The sequence below is a fragment of the Tympanuchus pallidicinctus genome, unplaced genomic scaffold, assembly GCF_026119805.1.
Source record: "Tympanuchus pallidicinctus isolate F22 unplaced genomic scaffold, pur_lepc_1.0 scaffold27, whole genome shotgun sequence".
Taxonomy (NCBI): domain Eukaryota; kingdom Metazoa; phylum Chordata; class Aves; order Galliformes; family Phasianidae; genus Tympanuchus; species Tympanuchus pallidicinctus.
Window position 1 is genome coordinate 5,512,307 of NW_026294744.1, and position 22,347 is coordinate 5,534,653.

General features: G+C 41.0%; 1 protein-coding gene across 2 annotated transcripts in view; it reads left to right on the forward strand.

Moving 5' to 3' along the window:
* The first annotated feature begins 8,773 nt into the window (after nt 1–8,773).
* Nucleotides 8,774–22,347, forward strand: part of SULT4A1 (sulfotransferase family 4A member 1) — a 30,635-nt gene continuing 17,061 nt past the window's right edge. For both annotated transcript variants that reach the window (XR_008208575.1, XM_052690733.1), the window contains exon 1: nt 8,774–9,026. Coding sequence is in view for 1 of the 2 variants with exons in the window: in XM_052690733.1 (XP_052546693.1) it covers nt 8,858–9,026 (169 nt within the window). In the remaining variant the exon portion in view is untranslated. The remainder of the gene's footprint in view (nt 9,027–22,347) is intronic.

Consider the following 22,347-nt stretch of genomic DNA (forward strand, 5'->3'; position numbering starts at 1 on the left):
AGTCTTTTACAATTCCTCTGTATGCATTCCACACATCTATGAACTCAATGAGTAACAAGGACACAGCAGAGCTGACAAAATTTTGCCTTAGGCAACCGAAAAAAAATAAAGCTTCCTCTAAGGATAAGAAAGCAGTAAGCTAAATTGATTAAATCATACATGGTGTTACCTGTTTCTTATTCACAATGCAAGATATGCAGCTGAAGGTAGTCCTGTAATGAAAGCACTGTTATATCTAAAGTTCACAGATAACATGCATCAGGCCCAACCTGCCCAAAGGCTCCAATCGAAGAGAAGAAAGGAAGATTTTTCATTGACTGTAGGCTGTAAAAGTTACATTCAGTTTTCTACTGCACCACAAACAGGCTGAATTAGTCTAAATTTGACAATTGTCATAAGTATGTGCTCACATGCTTACAGAATATAAAATAGAGAAACAAAATACTAACTTGACACTGGGGCTCTTGGGAATTAAACCAGTAGCAACTATTCATCAATTAGCTTGACAAATCTGCTCTGAAGTAGTAAATAACTACTTAAGTACGCATGTGCCACACAGAATGCTCACAGTTGTGCCAAGACTACCAGTTTCCACTTAAGTTTTTGTATTTTAATGTCTTTAACTCAATGTAATACAGTAATGATGCCCATAGTCATTTTAAGTGTGTAGATAGCCAAGTTTTTGATGACAAGGATTACATAATTCAGGTTGCATACAGTTCAATGTTAGCATTTTAAGTGCTAGTCAACATTAGACTAGCTTATTTTGAGATTACTATATAAATCTTTTAACTTCCTCCATGCCCCTTGTGTGGTCTTTCACCTTCTACCACCCTCAATTTGTTTTATTTTTGAGATCTTTAATGTTCCTGACTACAACAGGCTGAGTGCCATGCAATGCCTTCACCACCCAGACTTGAAAGCACTTGGCACACTCATTGCAGCATTCAGATCCTTCCATCTCTATCTGTTGAACACTTCTATTCTTCCTACACACACTACCTTCATATTGTCTCTCATCCCGTTCCTTCCCTGCCATCTTCACATGCTCACCTCAGTAGCAGAGGTCTGTTTATCTATTTTTAATGCCTTCCCGTCAATCCATTCCTTTTGCCCTTTCCCACAAATTCATTAATAAATGAGGCAGAAAGCTGACTCACTGCTGTGCCTATCCATTTTGTTTTCTGTGTTGGTTTGAGGCAGTGTTTGTAATTAACCTGCAGGGGAGACTGTTCTGTGCATCTCTGCATTCACGTAAGAGATTGTGGAAGATGACATATTTACTGTCATCTTACTATATTTTCTGGGGTAAGAAGTCTAAACCATGATCAACACCTGTTTTGATAATTAAAGCATCTCTGGACACTCCTGAGAAGCCCAGCTGAGCAGCTCCCTTCTTTTCTATGGCCTCTTGTTGATATCTACGTCCTCATTGTGAAAATGACAGCACAGCAGGAGCAGCTAATTCCCTTTAACACATCTTTTCAGCTTTCAAGTCTAGAGGCCAGATTTATAAAGCTCTAGTTGCTAAGTCACTTATCAGGTCTCTGAGTGGCTTTACAGAAATGCCTACAGGGTAGATACAATGCAGAGTTCCTTGTCCAATACCATCTCAAGCTTTTAAATCCACACAGTTAATTAGTTGTAAATGGAAGGCTGAGCTGCTGTCTGGAAGCAGTCAATCCTCTCTGTATCACAGCACAAACCTGGCTATGCCAAGCCTGGCTTGTGGGGAGTCAGCTACTTTGCTATTTCAGGTATACATGCACCCAGCTAACTGGACATGATATTCTGCAGTTGTTTCAGCAGCAGAGAACTGATACAAAAGCACTATAAAGTCTATTCAGGAACAGGTAGGGTTTCACGTGGTTTAAGTCCTGTGATTTGAAGAAAATCCATCATCACACCACTAAGCCAATTTTTTTTTTACATAGGAACCAATTCTAATAGACTTTCAGAAACATAAAATACTTGATAATTTTCTCACTGATTCTCAGAGACAACAGCATCTGTCCCTTTTCTAGAGCAGTTTGCTTTGAGAAACAACATCTTCAGCTATATTCAGAAGCATTGGGAAACTGAGCCCCTAACTCAAAAAACAGCCATTACCAGTTCACCTTGTATTTGCTCAGCTGCCATGGTGTTACAATTGTAATTACTAAAATTCCTGTAGAACTGGTTTGGTTTTGTGATACTTACCCACTAGAGATGTTCAAACCAGATTCCACTGAAGTAAACAGAAATTATACAAGACAACTCTTATGCAGTGAAACCTGTACACCCAAAAGCTGCTCAGTAATCTGCCTCTCCTAATACAGTGAGAATTGAAATTAGTTACCATACGAATGCAGTGAAAGCCACATTAACTGCTGCCTCGAAAAGGCCATCCATATCCAGAGCCCTGATCTTGCTTAAGAGACTACTTAAGTTGTCCTCAACCCATTTGCCTTCAACTTTAACACAAATAATAATCATAATCAATAGCATTGTTATATACTGATATAAAATTATCCTTGATGACAAACTGAATCTGTTCTCTTATACAAAGGAGGCTGAATGAAGCTAGAGGTGCTGAACTAAGTCATCCAAGTTCACCTATGGAAGTATCAAGAGCAGGAGAGTGCAACCCTTGGCTTGCGTGGACCAAACCAAGTAAAGAGGAATTGTCTTGGGCTCCATATAACATATACAATAGAGTTAATGTGTGTAAGTAATAAAACTTATGTATATATGTGTATTAAAAAAAAAAATTAAAAAAAGAGAAGCAAAAAGCATGAAATTAGTGAGATATTTGACCTTGTTTTTGTGAAACTAATGCATCTACGCCTGATTCAATGGAAGTGGCTGCAATTCTTAGTGAGTTCTCAAGGTGTTCCTCAAAGATTTTTGATGAAATTTTACTCTTCCTGTGGTTCATCCTTGAAAGCAGTTGTTCACAAATGTGCATACTGCCAAAAAGCAATAACATGAATGAGGCGTGATTCTGAAGTGAGTGATATATTTTTCCCTGTTAAGGTAGGTCTTATAAAACTCTGGTAAAGAGACATGATCAAAATTTTCTTTGAATTTAATGTCTGATTGCAACTCTATACATTCCATTTGAAAATGTGCAGGTAATATATTTATATTAATTGAATATGGAGTCACAGATATACCAAAAAATGGATGAGTTTTTTGGAAATTTTGAAACCTATTCTCAAATCTCTTTATCAGTACTGAAAGCAACGCTGCATATTTTTCACTGTTCACAAGCCTGTGCTTAGCCAACACATCAAAATGCATGGAATTATTTGCAACAACTTGAGCTCACTATAATTTAAATTTCACTTCAAACACTGTTATGGTTTGAAACATAGAATAGGTAGGTTCATTTTCACCTTGAAAACACATGTTTAATTAATTTAAATGAGCATTCAAATCCACCAAAAATGCTAAAACTGAGCCATTTTTCACGTTCAAGTTCTGCCACAAATCTTCCTTTTGATTCCATAAAAGACTTGTTTTCATAAATAAGATCTTTCTAGAATTTGACTTATCCACCTTCCTTCAGAAAAGTAAATGATGTCCTTATAATCCATACTCTTAAGGAACTCCTGGAACAGATGATGATTCAAACCATTGGAGCTTACGCAATTCTCAGGTAGTCTTAGAATCACAGAATGGCCTGGGTTGAAAAGGACCACAATCATCATGCAGTTTCAACCCCCCTGCTATGTGCAGGGTCACCAACCCCCAGACCAGGCTGCCCAGAGCCACATCCAGCCTGGTCTTGAATGCCTCCACCGATGGGGGCATCCACAGCCTCCTTGGGCAACCTGTTCCAATGATTTATAATGATTTGCATGACAACGTCCATTTTGCATACATTTTCTTGGATGTATGATGCAGTGATATTTCATCAAACATGAGTTGCCAGTGGCAACTGCATCTCCTTCTATCAATTTCATAAGTTCCTCTATTTTACTGACCATCGCTGGAGAACTATCATTAGCTATATCAGATATTAGGACACACTGCATCTGCCACACTTTCCAAACATTGCTTTCTAAACTCACCATAGTAAATGGTTTTGATTTTTTTTTCGCAGTCAGTTTTGCTACCACTTTACTGGCTTTAATAACAGAGTCTGTCTGAGTTTAAATTTTTTAAAAACAATTTTGCTAAGATGACAGACTTGTCAGTTCTACTTTTTTGTCTTTACAAAGCATTCCTCAATATGCAGCAAATTTGGCAGCATATTTTTGCAGACAATGTCTTTTCAAATTGTAATCTTTGAAAACTGACAGTGCTTCCCTACAAATTAAGCATAGTGCCATATTATTTGCCTTGACCAAAAAAAGAAAAAAAAGTACTCATCTGCCCATTTTTTGTTAAACACTCGACTTCTTCTGAGATGCCACGAGGTGGATTTAAATATTAGCACTGGCAATCATTGCATTGTTCTCAACAAGCAGCACAAGCACATGCCACGTGCAGCTTGCACGGGGTTCACTGGAACTGTGTGCAAACAGCATCCGAGGAAAAGACAGCACTACTCTGTGCCCACCCCTTCTCCTAGTTCCAGTCCACTCACTGATGGTTTGACTGCTGCAGACTGCTGCACACCCGGGGCAGCGCTGCTGGGATGGTGTAGGGCAGGGGGTGGGCTGCATTCTGAGGTGTTCTGGGCTGCATGCGGCCTATGGGCCAGACATGCCTGATCAAGAGTTTGCAAGAGAGTTTAGATAGCTTAAGTCCCAGCACTGTGCATACCAGGCCACATGGCTTCTATGAAGGTTTTGAATGGAACACAAAACAGATTAAGTAAAAAACTGTTTTTTTTTCTTATGGCTCAGTCCCAAGCAAAGTTGTGCCTTGAGTTATCCACCAATAGCACACTTTTGAATAAAAACTGTGTTAAAAATAGCACCAAGTTCAAAATTCTAGGCAGATGAAACAGAACTGGAAATATGCTGATCATAAAAGCAATCTATAGCCCTCTGGGGAAGTACTGAAAGCGTGGCTAGTTCACATATGCATGATATTCCCATTCTCTTACCTGGTGGAATTATCATTACATAATCTGGGGAGAGGTTGGGATATAATTTACAAAACTGCAATCCTGATCTTTTAGAAAAGCAAAGCCATTAATCTGCAGTGTTAACTTGTTTCCTGATCATCTTCTCATGTGAAGACGATTTGCTTTGACTCACTTAAAATTACTATTTGTGCGCCTCTTGCATTTGTACTTTTGAGGTGATACCACAGCATGCTGATTGTTTTTACTCACATGCCTTTTATGTCCCTGCCCTCATTTCAAGCTTCATGCATATGACTCATCAGCAAAGTGATCACATGCTTCCTCACATTGATTAGACTGACAGGCTCATCTTATCTACGCATCCTCCTGCGTGGCCTGCTGGGAAGCATAGTACTAAGAATGAAGACTGTACATGAAGTCTATGTGTATTCATGATCTAAGTCTGCTAAATTTGAAACTCTGCACATTATCATCTCACAAGCACTTTATATTTGTGAAATATGGTATACTGTAAGAACCTGCCCTCAGTGGAACACCAGGTGACTTACATTGCTTCTAAATGTAACACTGACTGGTCTTCTGCAACCTGGGACACTGAGCAACTGGCTCTGTCAAGTATTACTTATGAACACACTGCAGAAGTAGAAACCTTTGCATTCTGGCTGTATTGATCAAGATCGCATCAGAAATATATGCTTTGCATTAATCTTTGCCTCCTAGAAAGACCTTGAATCTTGCACTTAAATAATGAGAGATTTCTCTTCACATAGCCTTGTAAGTACTTCCACCGTTTTAGAGGTGGGAAATGAAGGACGGGGAGACTGAGTTACCATTACACAGGGATCTAAGAAGAGATCCAATTTCTTATTGTCCTGGCTATGCAGCCAGCACACTCGCTCCTCACATCATGATGGATACCAGAGACAAAAACCAAGACTGATGATCAGCCACATTCCCTGGAATAATTAAGATGCTGTACTAAGATCATGCGCACAAATCCCACGTGACTATCACTCACCTCTATACTGAACATTAATAAGTATCTAGCAGAAAGCAATGTTTTACAAACATATAAACATCTATCTGCTGCACAGCTTTTTGCTGCATTGATACAGTATTATGTACCACTATGAATATTTCACTAAATCTGCCTCTTCTAATACCTGTGATAGCATTTATAGGTTTGATGTCATACAGTTGGCACTCCAACAGGTACCAACAGTCTAGGTTCCTCTGAACTTTTCCATTCTGAATACCCTCATATCTCCAAATTAGATGCAGGTTGCTGTTATGAGGGTTTAATAAAAAGGTAGGACAGAATACTGCCAAATTTATCTTTTCATCAGATAGACTTTGAAAACCAAGACTATTTTTGTTTGTAACAGTACACATACACCCCTCAGGATAAGGATGTTCTCCACAACAGCTTCATGTTATAAAAAGACAAATTTGATAGCAAAGACAAGGACATATCTCCTGACTCTTCAGGAGTCTAAAGGAGTATTTTCTGTAGGTACAGACCAGAAAAACACAGATGTATCTAAACAGCATGGGAACAGCCAATCTGTTTCCAGGATTAAATACTTCTTTCTGATCTTAAAATGAAATCTTTTCCCTAACAAAATAATAATGAAACATTTCATTATTTTTCTAAAATCTCCTTTTCCAAGTCCAAGTTATACAGAAGGTGATCCACTGGCATGCTTTCATGCATTTTGTAGCTCAGTAGTCTGAATTTTCCGCAAGTCTCATGCATCTCATATGTCAGATCTGGGTAAGCTCTGGGCAGATGAGCCATATACTTGCAGCAATTCCAGCATGTATAAATCCACATATAAATCCACATGCATACATCAGCTGTGCAAGTAGCACACTGTAGGTCCAAAATGCCTATATCAAGAATCACTGTACCTGATCTTGCCAGGTGCAGTTAATACAGGGCACCTGGTTTCTCAGCCACTTTGAGCTTCAATTGCCCTCTCATTTGGAAACATCCACTGCTAAAAAGATGCTCCAGTTATTGCTGTATCCATTTTGGCAATACCTGCCTGACTTTTTGCTCTGCCAAAAGAGATTCTACTCTGAGATACGTTGGAACAAATACTGTTGAGGAGAAAACAGAAAAAGTTTTTCCATTGTCAATGAAGCATTTTTGATGTGATATATAGAGCAAAACGTGCACACTTGAGGCTCAAGTTAGGAGTTCCAGAAACAAAATTAAATAAATAGCAACAGAGACTAAAATCCAAGTCTTTTCCTATTTTGTTGGGCTTTGAAATCATTAGCAATATGACAATTCCTTCAATCATCAGAAAACATTATTAAGTAAATTCTGCCTTGAAGATTAGCTAGAAAATCCTACAGCTCAGCTTTCTGTAGAAAATAGCAGTTTTGAACTTTTTTTTTAAGCCAGGAACGAAAAGAAATTTGACCACTCGAAACATCATATGGAAGAGAAAAAGAAGCACCAGTTCCAGAATTCCAACCACTTTTGAGTTCACAATATTATCTTGAGTACAGAATACCAACCAGCTCCTTGGATAATAGCTCCAACCCTCTTTTAATGAATATGTATTTAAAAAAATAAAAACCAAAAAACTGGAGAAGTTATTTTTGACATCTACAGAATTCTACTTTTGGTACATTGCAGAAATAGACTGATAACCATACTTGGCACGGCAGAGACTTGAACATATAGCATCAGTTTCTACAGCAGATCTTGCAAGCCAATTACTGACTTTGGGGTGAATCGCCCTCTCTAAATAAATATATTTTTCAAATGGGTGCAAGGCTGCAAATGATTTTCATTGAATGAATAAGTATTTTTATAGTTGTTTTTGATGAACTTCTCATAGCTGCTGTAACTACAGCTTTAACATCTGCTGTTTATTACTGTTAAGCACAAATGAACTACAGTCAAAGCACTGACTTGTGCACCATGGGGGAAGAAAGTGTAAAGGCTGGGATCAGTTCCTGCTCTCAGCCATCACCACAGTTGTTTTCCTTGAGGGAGCTCCTACATTAGGGACAGCTTGACAAGGCTGGCTGCTTGTCACAACTCAGTATGCTAAACTGAAGTTAGCTATTGCTTGCTCTCTTAGTACTTGAAAATATTTTCAATTTCACTGTATCTCTGTGTACTACTTTGTTGTTTTTATTTTTATTTTTTAAAGCTGTATGCTTATTATAGACACTTCACATATAAAGCTTTCGAAGAACATCACAGTTTAACATCACTAGCTAAACATACACCATTAAACAAAATAAAGCAGCCATTAGAAGCTAATAAAAAGCAAATAAAACCTAAACTCCTTACTGACCCCTCTGGAATTAAGAGAGGTCCAGCAGAGGCGCTTGCTGAACTGCTGGCTTTTATCCATAGCAGACCAAAAAGCTACAACGCTCGCGATTTCTTTAGTATAAAAACAGCCGAGCAGAGACCGAACCTCTTCTACTCTCCGGTTAGGTATCAGGAGGCCTTACACGCTGCGCACCAGCACCCGAGCCGCCAGCCCACAGGCCTCGCTAGGGCCGCTACTGCAGCTACGGGCAGACCTCACCCGCCTTGTGAGGGGCTGTGAGCGAGTCCCCGCTCCGCGCCCTACAGCCGGCCGCCGCCGTGCCCCTGCCGGGCGGACAGACGGCAGCGCCCCCGCGGCCCTCACCGGCGCCGCTGCGGCTGCCGCGCATGACGTCACCGCACGCGGAGCCCATGCGCCGCTGGGCGTGGAGGCGTGCCGGGGCCGCGGCTGCCGCGCCCGCTGCCGCCAGCCCGCCCTCCCGCCGGAGCGCCCGGCGCCGCCGCATCTCGCCCCGCCGCGGCCGGCAGGGAAGAGGATGGCGGAAAGCGAGGCCGAGACCCCCAGCACTCCCGGGGAGTTCGAGAGCAAGTACTTCGAGTACAATGGGGTGCGGCTGCCGCCCTTCTGCAGGGGGAAGATGGAGGAGATCGCTAATTTCCCGGTGAGGGACAGCGACGTCTGGATCGTCACCTACCCCAAGTCAGGTAGGCGGGCGGGCGGCGAGCGGGAGCCCTCTGGGCGGGGGCCGTCCGCTGAGGGCCGGGAAGGAACGCCGCGCCCGGGGCGGCCCCCGGGTGGGGCCGGGGCCGAGGGAAAGGCGTCCGCCGCCTGGTAAAGGCGCCGCTGGAGGCGAGGAGGGCCGCCCGGCGGGGACAGATACGGCACGCGTTATTCCTGACGGGAGCAGCTGTACCTGTCGTCTGTTCCGCAGCCCCGCCGTGCCGCCTCCCGGAGGCGGCTGCGAACATGTGCCCCGAGCGCATTGTGGCTGCGCCGGCTGGCCGCACATAGCCCCGCCGGATCCACCGGTGTGCGTTCCTCCTCTGAGCGCTTCCTGTTTCGCGTGTCGTGTTTCTTCTCTTCTTATCCTCCCCATTAACGCGCAGAGATGCTGAAGTAGAGTTAACGTGGGTACGGTGCTGTCTGCAGAGAGGCAGCAATATGGTAGCTCTGTAAGCACCTGGTAACGCCAGCAGCAGCGAGCAGGTTCTTTACAAAGCCCGCTCCTGAGTGACTGCCCGGCAGTAGGACGATCTCTTCCTAAAAAATTCAAAGTCTGCTGGAGGTGACTGATTTTAGCTCTGTAAATACCCTTGTATCGCAGGTTACTGACCAGGTGTGATCATTTTGCTGTTCACTGTAAAAATGGTTCTTTTCTGTTTCCCCTTGGTGTGCCGCTTCAGAAAGATGCACATTTGCAAAAATGCAGCATCTACTACATTACCATTTCTCAAGCAGTTTGAAATGTTTGTCTTCACTTTTATTTTTTGTAATTCATTACTAACGATGCTCTTAAAAACTGTCTGAAGCTTGATGGATGCATCAAGCATCCATCAGTACAGCACAGGGACAAGTTATGGGCTGGTGGGTGGTCCCTGAAATGCTGTGATTAGGGAGAGCCACAGACATACTGTTCTTTTAAAGACATATTTAGCATGCAGAGTGCAGAAAGAACACAGTTCTTTTACTTTTAAAATTTCTGTTTTGGGAAGCTGGATTCCTGTGCTAGTATAGCACCCACCTTGGCACATTGCTACATATCCTCAGCTAACCTCGGTTTTCAGGCACAAAATAGTTCTGATACAGCACCTGGCAATAGATTAGCTCTGATGGCTATGCAATTGGCCATGGGAAGCCAGCTTGCATAGTCAGATGTGATTTACTGTTACTTTATGAATATAGCAGGTTTCTCAGGGCAGCCCTGAGGTCAGTGACAGGCACCTGCTTACTTACAGAGCGAGAGGATGACAAGAGAGTAACTAATAGGCAGCCTCAAAGCAAAGGAGATAGAAAGACTGAAGGCTGGATACCCAAGCTGGAGCTACAGTGGTGTGGGGAGGAGATAGAGGGCGGCCTCAGAATGAAAATGGATGCCAGGATATTTTTCTTGTCAGGAAGGAGAGTATTTAGAGTGGGTCTTGAGGAGTCTGGCGTTCTTGTCATGGAAATAGGCTCTCAAACACAGCCATAATGTCTGCAGTCTCTGGGAGGAAACAGTTCACCTTCAAGTGGCCTGAGTGCTTTTGGAACTCTTGGAGCTTGCGTTGTCTGCTGATCCTACATGGCATACAGCTCAGTGCCTTATTTAGGCTTTCTGAGTCAACTGTGAGAGGGTCTGATGACTACGGACAGGACTATCACTAGAAGTTAGACAGTCCTGATGTCATTTCTCATTGATTTACCCAAGGTCATGCAAAAAATTACAACAAAGCCAGATATTATATCCAGAACTCCATGTTCTTCTCTATTACCTTAACTGCAGCTCCATCCTCCTGTCTCTCAGAAGCGCTGAGAAAGATTTTTCTGTTAACTGGAGGTGATGAGAATTTTTGTAATCAAAAAGTAGTTTTACAAAACATACTTTGAGCACAAAGTATAATAATCCCATGAATTTGGCGTGAGATACTTTGGCATTCTTGGGGAATCTTTAAATGTAAAGCAGAACAACAGGATTTTAAGAAAAGAAAAATGCTCCTATTTCAAATCAGTTGAATGTAAAACGTTTGTTAATGAAAATGAATTTTCTTTATTGTTCCACCAGCTTTTCATCTGCTCAAGTTGTGGAAAGAATATCCTAACAAGCCCTTTTGCTAAATGTGGGAGGCCAGAATTCCTACCTCTTACTGAGCCCTGTGTAATACTCCAGTGTAAAATCAAAAGGCTCCCTCAGTAGCTGTGACCGCATGCTGGTTTATCTGACTGATGAAGAAGCACATGTACCATTTTGCAGGCATAATCTGGAAGACTGGATGAGTCTGCCCTAAATGAGAGATGGAAATAGTGCTTGGAAATAATTACACCGGTAGATTGGGGGTGACCCAGGAAGAAGCAGGGTGATCCAGTAATGACAGAAAATTGAATGTTCCAGTGGCCTTACTGGGAGCAATGTGATAAGCTTAATGGAAAATTACTCTGCTTTAATGTAATTTTCACTGATGGAGGCCTGAATAATGATACTCCTTGTATCATTAATTAATCCTAACACCTGCCCCCAATCGATGGTAACAACTTTTGGTAGCTGCTGGACTAGGAGAAACTTGTACATAAAACCTCGAGGCTTATTTACGTACAGACATATGTAAATGTCAGTGTGCATGTATGCTTTTACATATGTATATGTTAGAGCAGTAATTATAGAGAAACTTTTTTGTCATGGTAAACAGTTTAAAATCAGTGAAAAGCTTAAGTCAAGCTTTATATTTCATGCCACTTTGTAGTATAGTATAGGCAGAGCTGAACAGTATTCATTGAGATTTATGGTAGCTGCAAGTGTATAGTAATATCGTTCTATATAGCACTAAATAACTGGAGCTCACACAACAGACTGCTTGTCAGATGAGATGCAGTGTTCCAAAGGAAGTACACTTTACATCTGTAATAGCTTTCCTTGAACTCTCTCATCTTGTGGGGTTTTCGTACCTTGCTTGAGAATTAAAATTCTTCTCTGTAAACTTAATAAAGTATACAATTAATGATGAAGCAAGTTCTTTCATGGTATTTCCTCAGTGACCTATGGCTGAGAGTTAGTCTGTGTACTGGCTAAAGTCAGTGATTTCAGTGGAATATCCATGCCTAAAATAGAGTATTGACTCCATGTTCATTTAGGGTTTTTTTTGCCATGCCTCATGATGCCAAATTCTGACTGTACGTGATCTGTCCGCTTGCTTCACTCCTAAGTGGTATGCAGTGGCTAGCTTCCTTAATATTGCATTTGTTCTGAGGGAATGTGCATTGTGTGTTCTTGGGTCAAAGCCCAGAGATTAATGTCTTTTGCAAAATTGGCAATTTGTTAAAGTGAACTATTTACATTATTAACAAAGCTGTCTCTCCAATGTTGATTATTTTGCCAAATAATTTTCTGGAATCTTGTGGCAGACATCATCTTTAAATCCAGTCAGTTCGCGAGGACTCTTTCTCTTCTGACTCATTGTCTGGTATGGAATGCAGGCGCTGGGTATGGTCTTCACCTGTCTGGAGGTCTGTCTTTTTGTAGATAGCATTTTGAATTTTCCTTGCCTTTTCCTTGTGTTTCTATCACTACCCACTGACTTGAGGGCATACGATGGCTCACTATAAGCCTTAGGTTTTATAAAGTGCCAACAGTGAATTTGCAGATCAGTTCAAGAACAACTTTCCTATGCATATGTTCTTATCTTTCAAATTCTTGCTTAGCCTTACTTAAGCCTTAAGCCTTGCTTACCTTCAGTCTTGTATGAAGTCAACCAGGAAAAGTTCATTTGTTCAAAAGTTCACTATTTTATTTTCTGAAATTAAATCTGTATGTACAGAAGAAGGTAGCTTCTCTATCTAGGTATCTGTTGATAACTGTGTTGCACACATCACTGATTTTCTGCCTGCTCCAATTGCCCATGCTTCTCCCACTGCATGCATACCACTCACTTGCTTAACCTCTTCTATTTCCAGTGCTCCTGAATGCAGCACCTTCTCTTGCTGGGACATTGCCATCTCTGACCAGGAGGAACTCAGGTTTATCATACTGTCTGTTCCCTTTCCCTTGTCAAATATTGGTGCTCTGAGTACTTTTTTCAAGAGCCTATTTTCCTCATACCATAATCTCTATTATTCATTCCATGCTAGGGTTCTATGCATCCCATGTTTGTTTTTTTTTCATTTATAGGGGGAAGCTCTTTGATCCATTGGCAATTACAACAGTAGAGGAAACCTCTAGACTGTGAACTAGATATAGAGCATTCGATGTAAGCCCCATTTTTCTCACCTGTCTGATTCTCCGTGTAAAATTAGCAGATTTATGCTCATAAGCATCTAGAATATTGTCTTTGTCAGACTCAATGCTCAAGCTATTAAACTTGAGGCAAAAGGAGGGATGTGTCTGCATATACTTTTCCTCTAGCTATGAAATTTGTTCAGGGATTTCTTATCTCTGGTCGCTTGTTTCTTCCCCTTCACTTTCTGTTTAACTATCTGTGAGACTATGTTACAAAAACAGATTAGAAAAATGTCTCAATTTAATATACTATAAAGAAAGTGTACCAACTGACTATACTTTGTGTGGAAATCTTTGTCTTGTGCAATCCCACCCTGCTTGTTGTCCTCAGATGATACAATTTATTGACAGGATTGTTAGGCACATACCTGAAGCAGAAACCAGTCCTGCTGGTTGAGTGTTATTGTACTGCACAAAAACACCCTTATTCAACACGGAGAGTATTATTTCTTAACTAGGATTACATGGTTCCACATAAACTATGCTTGCAGGTGCACCTATACTTTGTGTTCATCAAACTCACTCACTAATGTATCTGCAGTTACCTACCATAGCAGACAGTGAGTAGGTGACAGATCTGTGCAGAGCTGCAATGATTACATGCTATTTCAGGGATTCACAGCGCCTGTCCTGCCTACCCATGAGCTCACCCAGCTGTGGCACAGTATGCTGTACTTCTGCAGAGTCCTGGCTTACTGCCTAACTGGCAAACCTATTCCAGTTGCTACCCCAGAATGTGGCAAACTGACAAACGTGAACATGAGGAGCACGATTCTTCCAACCTAGCCAGACATGCGCAGGCCCAACAGTGCTGACAGTCAGTCCTGATTTGTGCAGACATAAAGGAGAGGAAATAGGGTGAAAGGTTCTCTGTAGTTATGCCCTATCTATAGGAGTTCACGGACTGAGAGCTGTCAGACACAGGGAAGTGAGTTAGCTGCAGTGGGTTGCAGAGTTTTCTTACACTGGTTAATGGCAGGGCTGAGAAGGCCTTATGCCGTGTAGCTGAAGATCCTCAGGGAGCAGGGACCCTCCACGTGAATGTTTGTGCTAAATTAGTTGATTTGCCTTGGTTTCCAGTCTTCTTACAATGAATTCTTCCCAAGAATTTTGTTGTTATATGAGGACTACTTCAAAAGAAATGTCTCCTGTTTTATGTTGGCCCATAATATCAGAGGTGGATGATGATGGTATTGCAGTAAATGTTGAGCCTTCCTGCCAGTATTCTGTTACATTTTATTGTCATTTGACAGATGGCAGCAGGAGGGCAGTCTGACAAAATGGATATGGAAGTGCCAACAAAGCAAAGGTTTGTAACTGAATTCCTCCATGCAGAAAAAATGGCACTCACTGGCACTCATGAGTGCTTGCTGAACGTTTATGGAGGCCAAAAAGTCAATGTGAGCACAGGGAAATGGTGGGTGGTGCTTTTCAGCAGTGGTGACAGCAACAGTGGGTCACCTCCACTAGTGCAGATTGTGACAAGCACAACATGCAGGTTCTTGTTTGCTGGCAAAAATGCATAGCTGATAGTGGCGACTATGTTGAAGAATACTGTTTTGCAGCTGAGAATTTGCTCTATCAAATAGTATTATTGTGGTCTTTGTACCTGTTGTAATTTCTGTGGAAATAAATAGGAGGCATCACTTTTGGAGCAGCCTACATATTTTTTTTACAAGTTTATTCTCTTGCAGAATAGCCAGACTATGCAATTCTGGTTTTATAGTTACAGAACAGTCTCTATGCAGGATTTTGGTGCCTTGAGTTTTATCAGTTTTCATCTAAAGAATGAATTCAAATGTTACTGGCCTGGAGGCATGCCTTAAAAAGACACAAAATTGACTTAAAAATCAAGAGATTTTTAAACAGAATACACGTCAGATTCTTTATCTTTGCCCTCTGGTTTTTGAGGCAACATTATATGTGCTTACAGGTCACGGGGAAGAACTTGAAAAGATGCCTGGCCTCTGTTAGTTTTGTGAATGTGAATGAACAATTTCATGTCTTGGAAATCAGAATGTTGGTACTTCTCTTTTCCAGTAACAGGAAATTGGGGTTATTCAGTTTCTCCATCTTGAGTAATGTGTAAAGCTCAGGTATCATGTACCTCTTTAATACAATGTGAAGGTGCTTCATTTCTCATGCCAGTTGACAGAAAAGAATGAAATTGTGCAAACTGAAAAGGATCAGCAAACTGTGTTGGGTGATAGAGATATCTCCTGTGAGATGTCTTGTTCAAGGCTGATATATAGGGTTCATATTTGAATTTGATTTCATGCTCTTGGTTTTGGTGACGCAAATCTCATTCTTTTCAACTGCTGGAAGAGTAAACGTTCTGCTTCTCAAATGCACTCCATTGAGGACCACCCAGGTGCAGAAAGTTAGATTTGTACACCAGTGTTTGTAGGGGTCAGGGCCTTTGGATTCTTGGGCTTTGATTGAAAGCTCTTCTGAAATGGGATTATCTTTTGTTTGTATGTGTAGCTCAAAATAGCAGCTGCTTTTTGACTCTGTCCCAAATGTCACTAGGCAAAGAAATGATAAATAAAAACTTCATATAACAAGTAATTGAGGACAACTGAAAGTTTGTCACTGACGTGTTTGACTTGATTTCAGTGGGAGTGGAATTGAATAGCTTCTTAAGTGCCTACAGCAGGAAATAAAGGTTGAGAGGAAAAATGTGTCATTATGGAAAAGTTGTTTTGGTTATCTAACTATAAGTGTTTCTCTCATGAGCCATATATCAAGACAGTGAAGATGTGTTGCTGGAGACGGAACAAATGGTTCAGAAGAGGAAGAATTCTCTTGTTACCTAATAGGTATTGCAGGTCTCCTGCAAATGTAGCATAATTGCCTCCCTGCTGTGAAGTAGTGCAAAACTCAACCAATTTGCTTTGTGAAAGCAGTCTCAGGAAAAGAAAATGGAAAAAAGATTTTACCCTGTGTAAAGTATGTATTCTGGACATAAGTGAAAACAGTGTTGAGTGGATTAGATGAAAATGACCTCAAAAACTGAAGAATTAGGAAACTACGTAAATCAGTGAAACCTAACAAATGGTTATTCTCGTTTTGTGTTAATATTCATCTTCCATAATGAAGATGTTAATGAAAGGAAGCAAAATGCTTGAATGTAGGACTTAATTGGATTAAGCACATAAGACTCTTCCTTCTTGTTATTCAGACTTTTATTTAATGACTTTTCTTTTATTCCTACTAATTCCGCTAAAATGATCACCTTATACTGAAGTGAAGAAACTACCTCCTGTTTTGTCCCATCAGAAGTGATGCAGAGTTTGGCATATTGGACATTTGTTACGACTTCTCCAGAGATTCTGTGACTTTGCAGAAGTCATTTAATCTTTTCATTTGCATTTTTCATTTGAGGTGTATGGATGAATTTAGTTTCTGCCCGAATTCACACATAGCAAGAAAAAACTATCTTGGACAAAAAATGTCATCTACTATCAGTATTTTTATAGATAATCTAGCAGTAAGCATCTAGGTAGTAAAGCTGAACGCATAAGAATGCCACTATGTTGGAATGTTTTATTGTGTGTTCTTTTTTGGTGGTGGTGGGGTTTTTTGTGTTTTTTGTTTGTTTGTTTTTTGATAGGATGGGGTAACAAGCAAAACATTAGTGAAGCACCCAGGTGTCATCACTTTTACCCCATTCAGATTTTCTGCGACACTTTAGGGAATCCAGAGAGATGGAGCCTAAGAGCTGAAAGAATCATGGTTCTGTACATCTAAGTCTTCTACAAACTACTACAGAATAAATAGACCATTTATGTCATATGTTAATCCTGTAACATATTGCACATTCAGCAGCAAGAAAAAATGTGGCTTGTGTACGTGCAGACAAGACAGCACAGCAGAAGAAGCACTGTGTTAATACCATTTCAAATGAAAGTGCACTCTCATGAGACCTACTGTGAGGAGGAATGGGATGTACTGAGGAATGTCAGGAAAGGAGGCGTATTGGGGACTGAAAGGGTGGAAGGGAAGTTTAGCTAGTGGAGGCAGGGCCTGGAACAGTAAAAGAGAAAAAGGAAAAGGAACACCATTGGAGAACCAACTAAGCAGAGATTTTTGTTGCTAGATATCAAAACACATTTGTAATTTAAAAAATGCAAGCTGATTTCATGTGCTGTTACCCAGCACCATTTATGGTGCAGGATGTGAAGGCTGTCATCCAATGGAAGGCTGCAAGTTCTGGGTGATGTGTAATTACATTAGGTCACCATATGGGGTATAGACAATGGTGTGGAATTAGCCCTTTACTGTGTCCAAGTGCACAAGTAATAAATTCATCCAAGCCAACAAAATGAGACAAGTGTGAAGCAAGTGAGATGAGACACGTTCAGAAGATAAACACTGGATGTATATGCAGCAGTCAAGATTGATCAGTACATTGGCTGCTTTGCAGTGTCTTGTTGATGTAAGGCAATCATAAACTAAGGTTAACCATTCAGTTAAAAGCCTGTTTACTGCTACTGCCAGAGTAGCACAGAGCAGCTACAGGCATTGCTGAAATTGGATTTCTTTATGCATATGTAGTTGAAGTGCACGTTAATAATGATTAATGTGAGTATTTATGAGACATAGCGTGCTCTTTTCAAGGATTTTGCAGCAGCACTGAGTTAACCATGATGACACAGATTGGCAGATGCCCATTTTTACTCTCAATTAGATCTGTTTATTTCCGTTTCTGATTCTGGACTCAATGATCTTTAAGTCTTTTCCAACCTGAGCAATTCTGTGATTCTATGAAGAGCAATAACAGAACAGAAATGACTGTAGCTTGTCTAGAGCTGCAATTCTGTAATTCAGCATACAGAAGGAATAACAGTGTGCTAAATATGATTGGGGGCGTGGCTACCATGCAAGCAATGGTTTTGCTCAGGGCAGCTTTTATGATGGGCAATGAGGGGGATGCTGTCAGATATCAAATGGCTTCCTCCACGCTAGCTGACTGAAGAGGCTATGTAGTCTCATGCGTAGATTAAAAATGTTTATTGAAATTCCAAAACAGCTTCTTTTCTTTTTTTTTTTTTTTTTTTTTTTCCAAATCTCATATCTGCAATGCTTTCACATGATACTACTGGTGCACTGCCTTCTTGTAATTTAACTGCCTAATATATGCAAACACAGATAAATGTGTAGGCATGTTTTGTCTAACAATTTTCCTGGGAAACTGTGAGATTGAAACCAAGGCATGGAATTGCATTTTGGTTCACTATGCAACTCTGAATATGGACCAAGGCACTTCAGGAGGTGACAGACATCCTCCAGAATATGCTTATCGTAGGGGAAGGAAACGGGCTCACAACAAAAGGTTACAAGGACAACCTCAATACAAGTTTCTATTATGGATGGCCCATTGCCTCCTGCCGTTGGATCCTCTTTCAATCAGCAGAGCTCACTGTGCTGCTCTGCGTTTAGTCATGGACCATATTCCAACAGTGTAGAACAGGACATAGTGCTATAGTTGTAGGAAATTGGTGACTCTAAGGATAACTAAGCACTTCCCTGTAACTTAATGAAGTCCTTGAGGGTGAATTTTAAAAACAATGCCTTGTCATTACAGCAGTGTTCTCTTCTGCTCTATGCTTTGGAACAGTGTTGTCACCTGTGTGAAAATGGAGGGAAATGAGACCCAGTGTGGAGGACACATTACTGGAGCTCCTGCTGGGGTAATGTCTTAAGTAGTTTGGACGTGTTTTTGTTATATGGAATGAAACTACTAGAGGAAGAAGCAGGATACAGCTGAGGTAAGATTGGGGTAAGGACCTGCACCTTCTTGACTATCCAGGGAAAAGGTAGGATTTGAAAAATCTAGGAATACCCTGAGGAAATGCCACCGCCAGTTTACAAGTTTACATGACCACCATTTACTAGATTATTTCCTGATGTTTGAGGTAGGATCTGCCCTGTAGCATATGTTAGCCAATTGAAAGCATTCTTTTCTCCATGAGTTACTGTCATAGTGAACCTACCCTTTGGTATGCCTGTATGAGCCGATGTGCTCCTATGCTGCCATGAAAGGAGATGCGTCTCTGGATCGTGAGGAATTTCAAAGAGTGAAGCCCAGGGAAAGAGGGTAACAACTGAATGTACGGGGTTGACTTTTGACCTGATCAACCTTGAGTAAGTTGGAAAAGGGTAAAAAGAGGGGTGTAATTCCATCTGCTACAGTGTGGTAAGGCAGGAAGCAAGAATGGAGCTTTAACTCATTTATCTTTTATTTTCACGTTCCTTTCAGAGAGGTTATACTGCACACTTCTTCTTTGCGCTGCTTTATACCATGGCAGCGTGTTTAATTTGGTGAGCAAAAAGAGAGAGAATTAATCTAAGGGTGCAGATAGATGTCCTCTTTTATAACCATCTGCAGTAGCACAAAATTTTAGCGTCCTTAGCTTGCTGTCACTTCTTAAAGCACTGCCTGCAGAGCATTATGTGTGAATGCATTCTAGTTTGTCTTCAGCAAAATTAGGTAGTTGAGTTTATGCCTAAGAGATAAATTCCTTAAGCTAATTTGTCTGACACAGTTTCAAGTGAACTGGGGCAACTTCACAGAAACTGTTCCATTGGTGGTGACATATAGTACAGGTGTGAGGAGCATCTACAGACATGGAAATATTTTACCAACATAGCTAAAGCTTAAAGAGAATGTCCACAATTAAAATACTTCTCCCCTTTGGATATCAGCTACCAACTAGTATCAGTGAAAGACCTGTAACAAAATCTGTAAGACCTGGTTATGGTGGAATCATAGATGTGGGGACAAGCTTGAAAACTCAAATCATGACTCATCAGTCAGAAGGCAAATAGACAAAGCAGTATTATCTTGTTCAAAATCTAGGGATTGAAAGCAGTCTGTGGACCTGACCCATAGTTCTTAGTGCTGTTAGCCTGTACCTACTCCTTGCTGCAGTTCCCTTGATTGTGAGGATGTTGTGGCTGGTTGAGAGAGATGGAAGAGAACTGCTTTTTGTGCCAGCTGTCCTCAACAGGAGGCCTGGTCTTGTGCTTACTGGGGCAGATTGGCCTAGGCATGGTTAGGATGTATTGTTTAGGGAGCATGTGTGACTCAAGCTATTTTTTTTTTCTGGTTTTATCAAGTCTAGCACATGAATCTCCATGGATATGGGTCCAGCCTGCACCTCTTGTCCTTCCAAAGAACAGGGCCTGATGTGTTTTATTTACTGCTGTTGCTTTAGGATCCATCCTCCTAAAAGGTGTCAGTAGTCCTTTGGAGCTGCTTCTGCTAGTGTTGAGAATGAAGCACACCATATTACCTGCCTTCCACTACAACAGTGATGAAGTCTTCACAGTCATTGTCTGGACAGAGATGCATTACATTTTTTTCTGCACTTCTCATCCTATATTCTCTTGAGTAGTTATTGTGCTAATGTAAGGCAGAATTGGGATTCAGACCATTTTTTAAAAACAGTACTAATGCATGAACTGAAAATAACACTATTTTGTAACCAGCTTCTTAAGGTATTCCTTTAGGATACTGTTATATATAGTAGCAATACTTCTAATATATGTGTATCAGAGACAGTGCATTTATTTATTTTGTTAGTTTTACCAAACAGAAAGTACATTTTAGTTCTAAATAGAATGCCATTTTCATAACTTGCTGTTTACTGCCTGTGGTCATACACATTCGAAAGACATCTCAGACCACATTTGACCACATTCATTTTGACCACATTTGTGAAGCTTAGTAACTGCATGTGAATGTATCAGTGGCCAGAAAGCAGTGAGAGGAGGCAGAGAACAGCTGCACTACGGAGTATTTCTCCTTCCGTAGAAATAAAGAAATAACTGTGAGATGTTTCATGGTTTTGTCTGCCTTGCTACGCTGTCTAGTTGCTGCTGGAGCAGTTGGCCTTACTGATAAGCAGAGGCATTATGTGTATGAGCTAACTTGACTAGTGTTGCTGAGGCATCGACCATGAAAAACGGTAGAAATGATGAATTCCTATTTATTGCAGGGATTCCCATAGAGAAGATATTAGTTTGGAAGGACTCCTAAGACCTTATTTCTGTGTACCATTAGGCAGCACTGCAAAGGACAGTGCAGCCCAGTTAGCACAGTTTCAAACTGCTGTGCCTGGGCTTCTTTTGTAGATGCTCTTACAAAGAGTAGAAGTGCAGGTTCACAGATAATGTAGAAGGCTCTCTAAAAACCTACCAATTCTGACAGTAGTTTATCACTACCATCTCCCGTCCCATCTCTTTCAGATACTATGTGATAAACTGGGACACTGTTTCTCCACAGACATTGTATAAACGTAACAGAAGAGCTTATCATGGAAGAGTGTTTCTCAGGTACAGTGCACTGAAGTTCCCCTGGTGCTGGCTGGGTTCATTGTTGAAACTGAATAGACGTAAATGGCTTTGATATCTGTTTTGGCAGTATGACCTTGGAGCTAGCAGGGACAGTATTCTTCCTCCGGCATGAAATGTGAATTTGCAGCAGCTGCAAGAAGGAAGGGTGGAATTGATGGGTACTTATCAGTGTTGCATCTGGTGCCGTATGCCCGAAGGCTGACAGATTAATCTGTCTGTGACTTTTAACTCTTTCTGTGCAATGCCAGGTGAGGCATGCATGTACATGCTCATGCATTCAGAAACAGAAGGAGAAGGTCTTTCATTTGGTTTAAATGGCCAATTTCTGGATGCTTTACATCCAGCTGGGAAATCGGAGGCTATGCCAGAAGACTCATTCACCTTCCACAGTGACAATTTCAATAAATTCTGCAAGCCTCTGTCTAGGTTTGGGTGGCTCATCATGTGCATGTGTACAGTACCCCAGTTGGTTGGCTTTCCAGCCATCCTGTGTTCCCGGGGACTATAAAACCCGGTCCTAGGAGCTTGGGCTGGGATTTGGGCTGCCATTTGACTATTTTTAGGATAAGCCAACATTTCTAAGCTGAATGGGCATCCAACTCTGTTAATATTTGTAGTTTAGGTTTGAGTTGTTCTTAATCCTAGTAAGGATGTGAGGAAGTTAAATATATTTATTTTTTTATAAAGGTTTTTAGCTT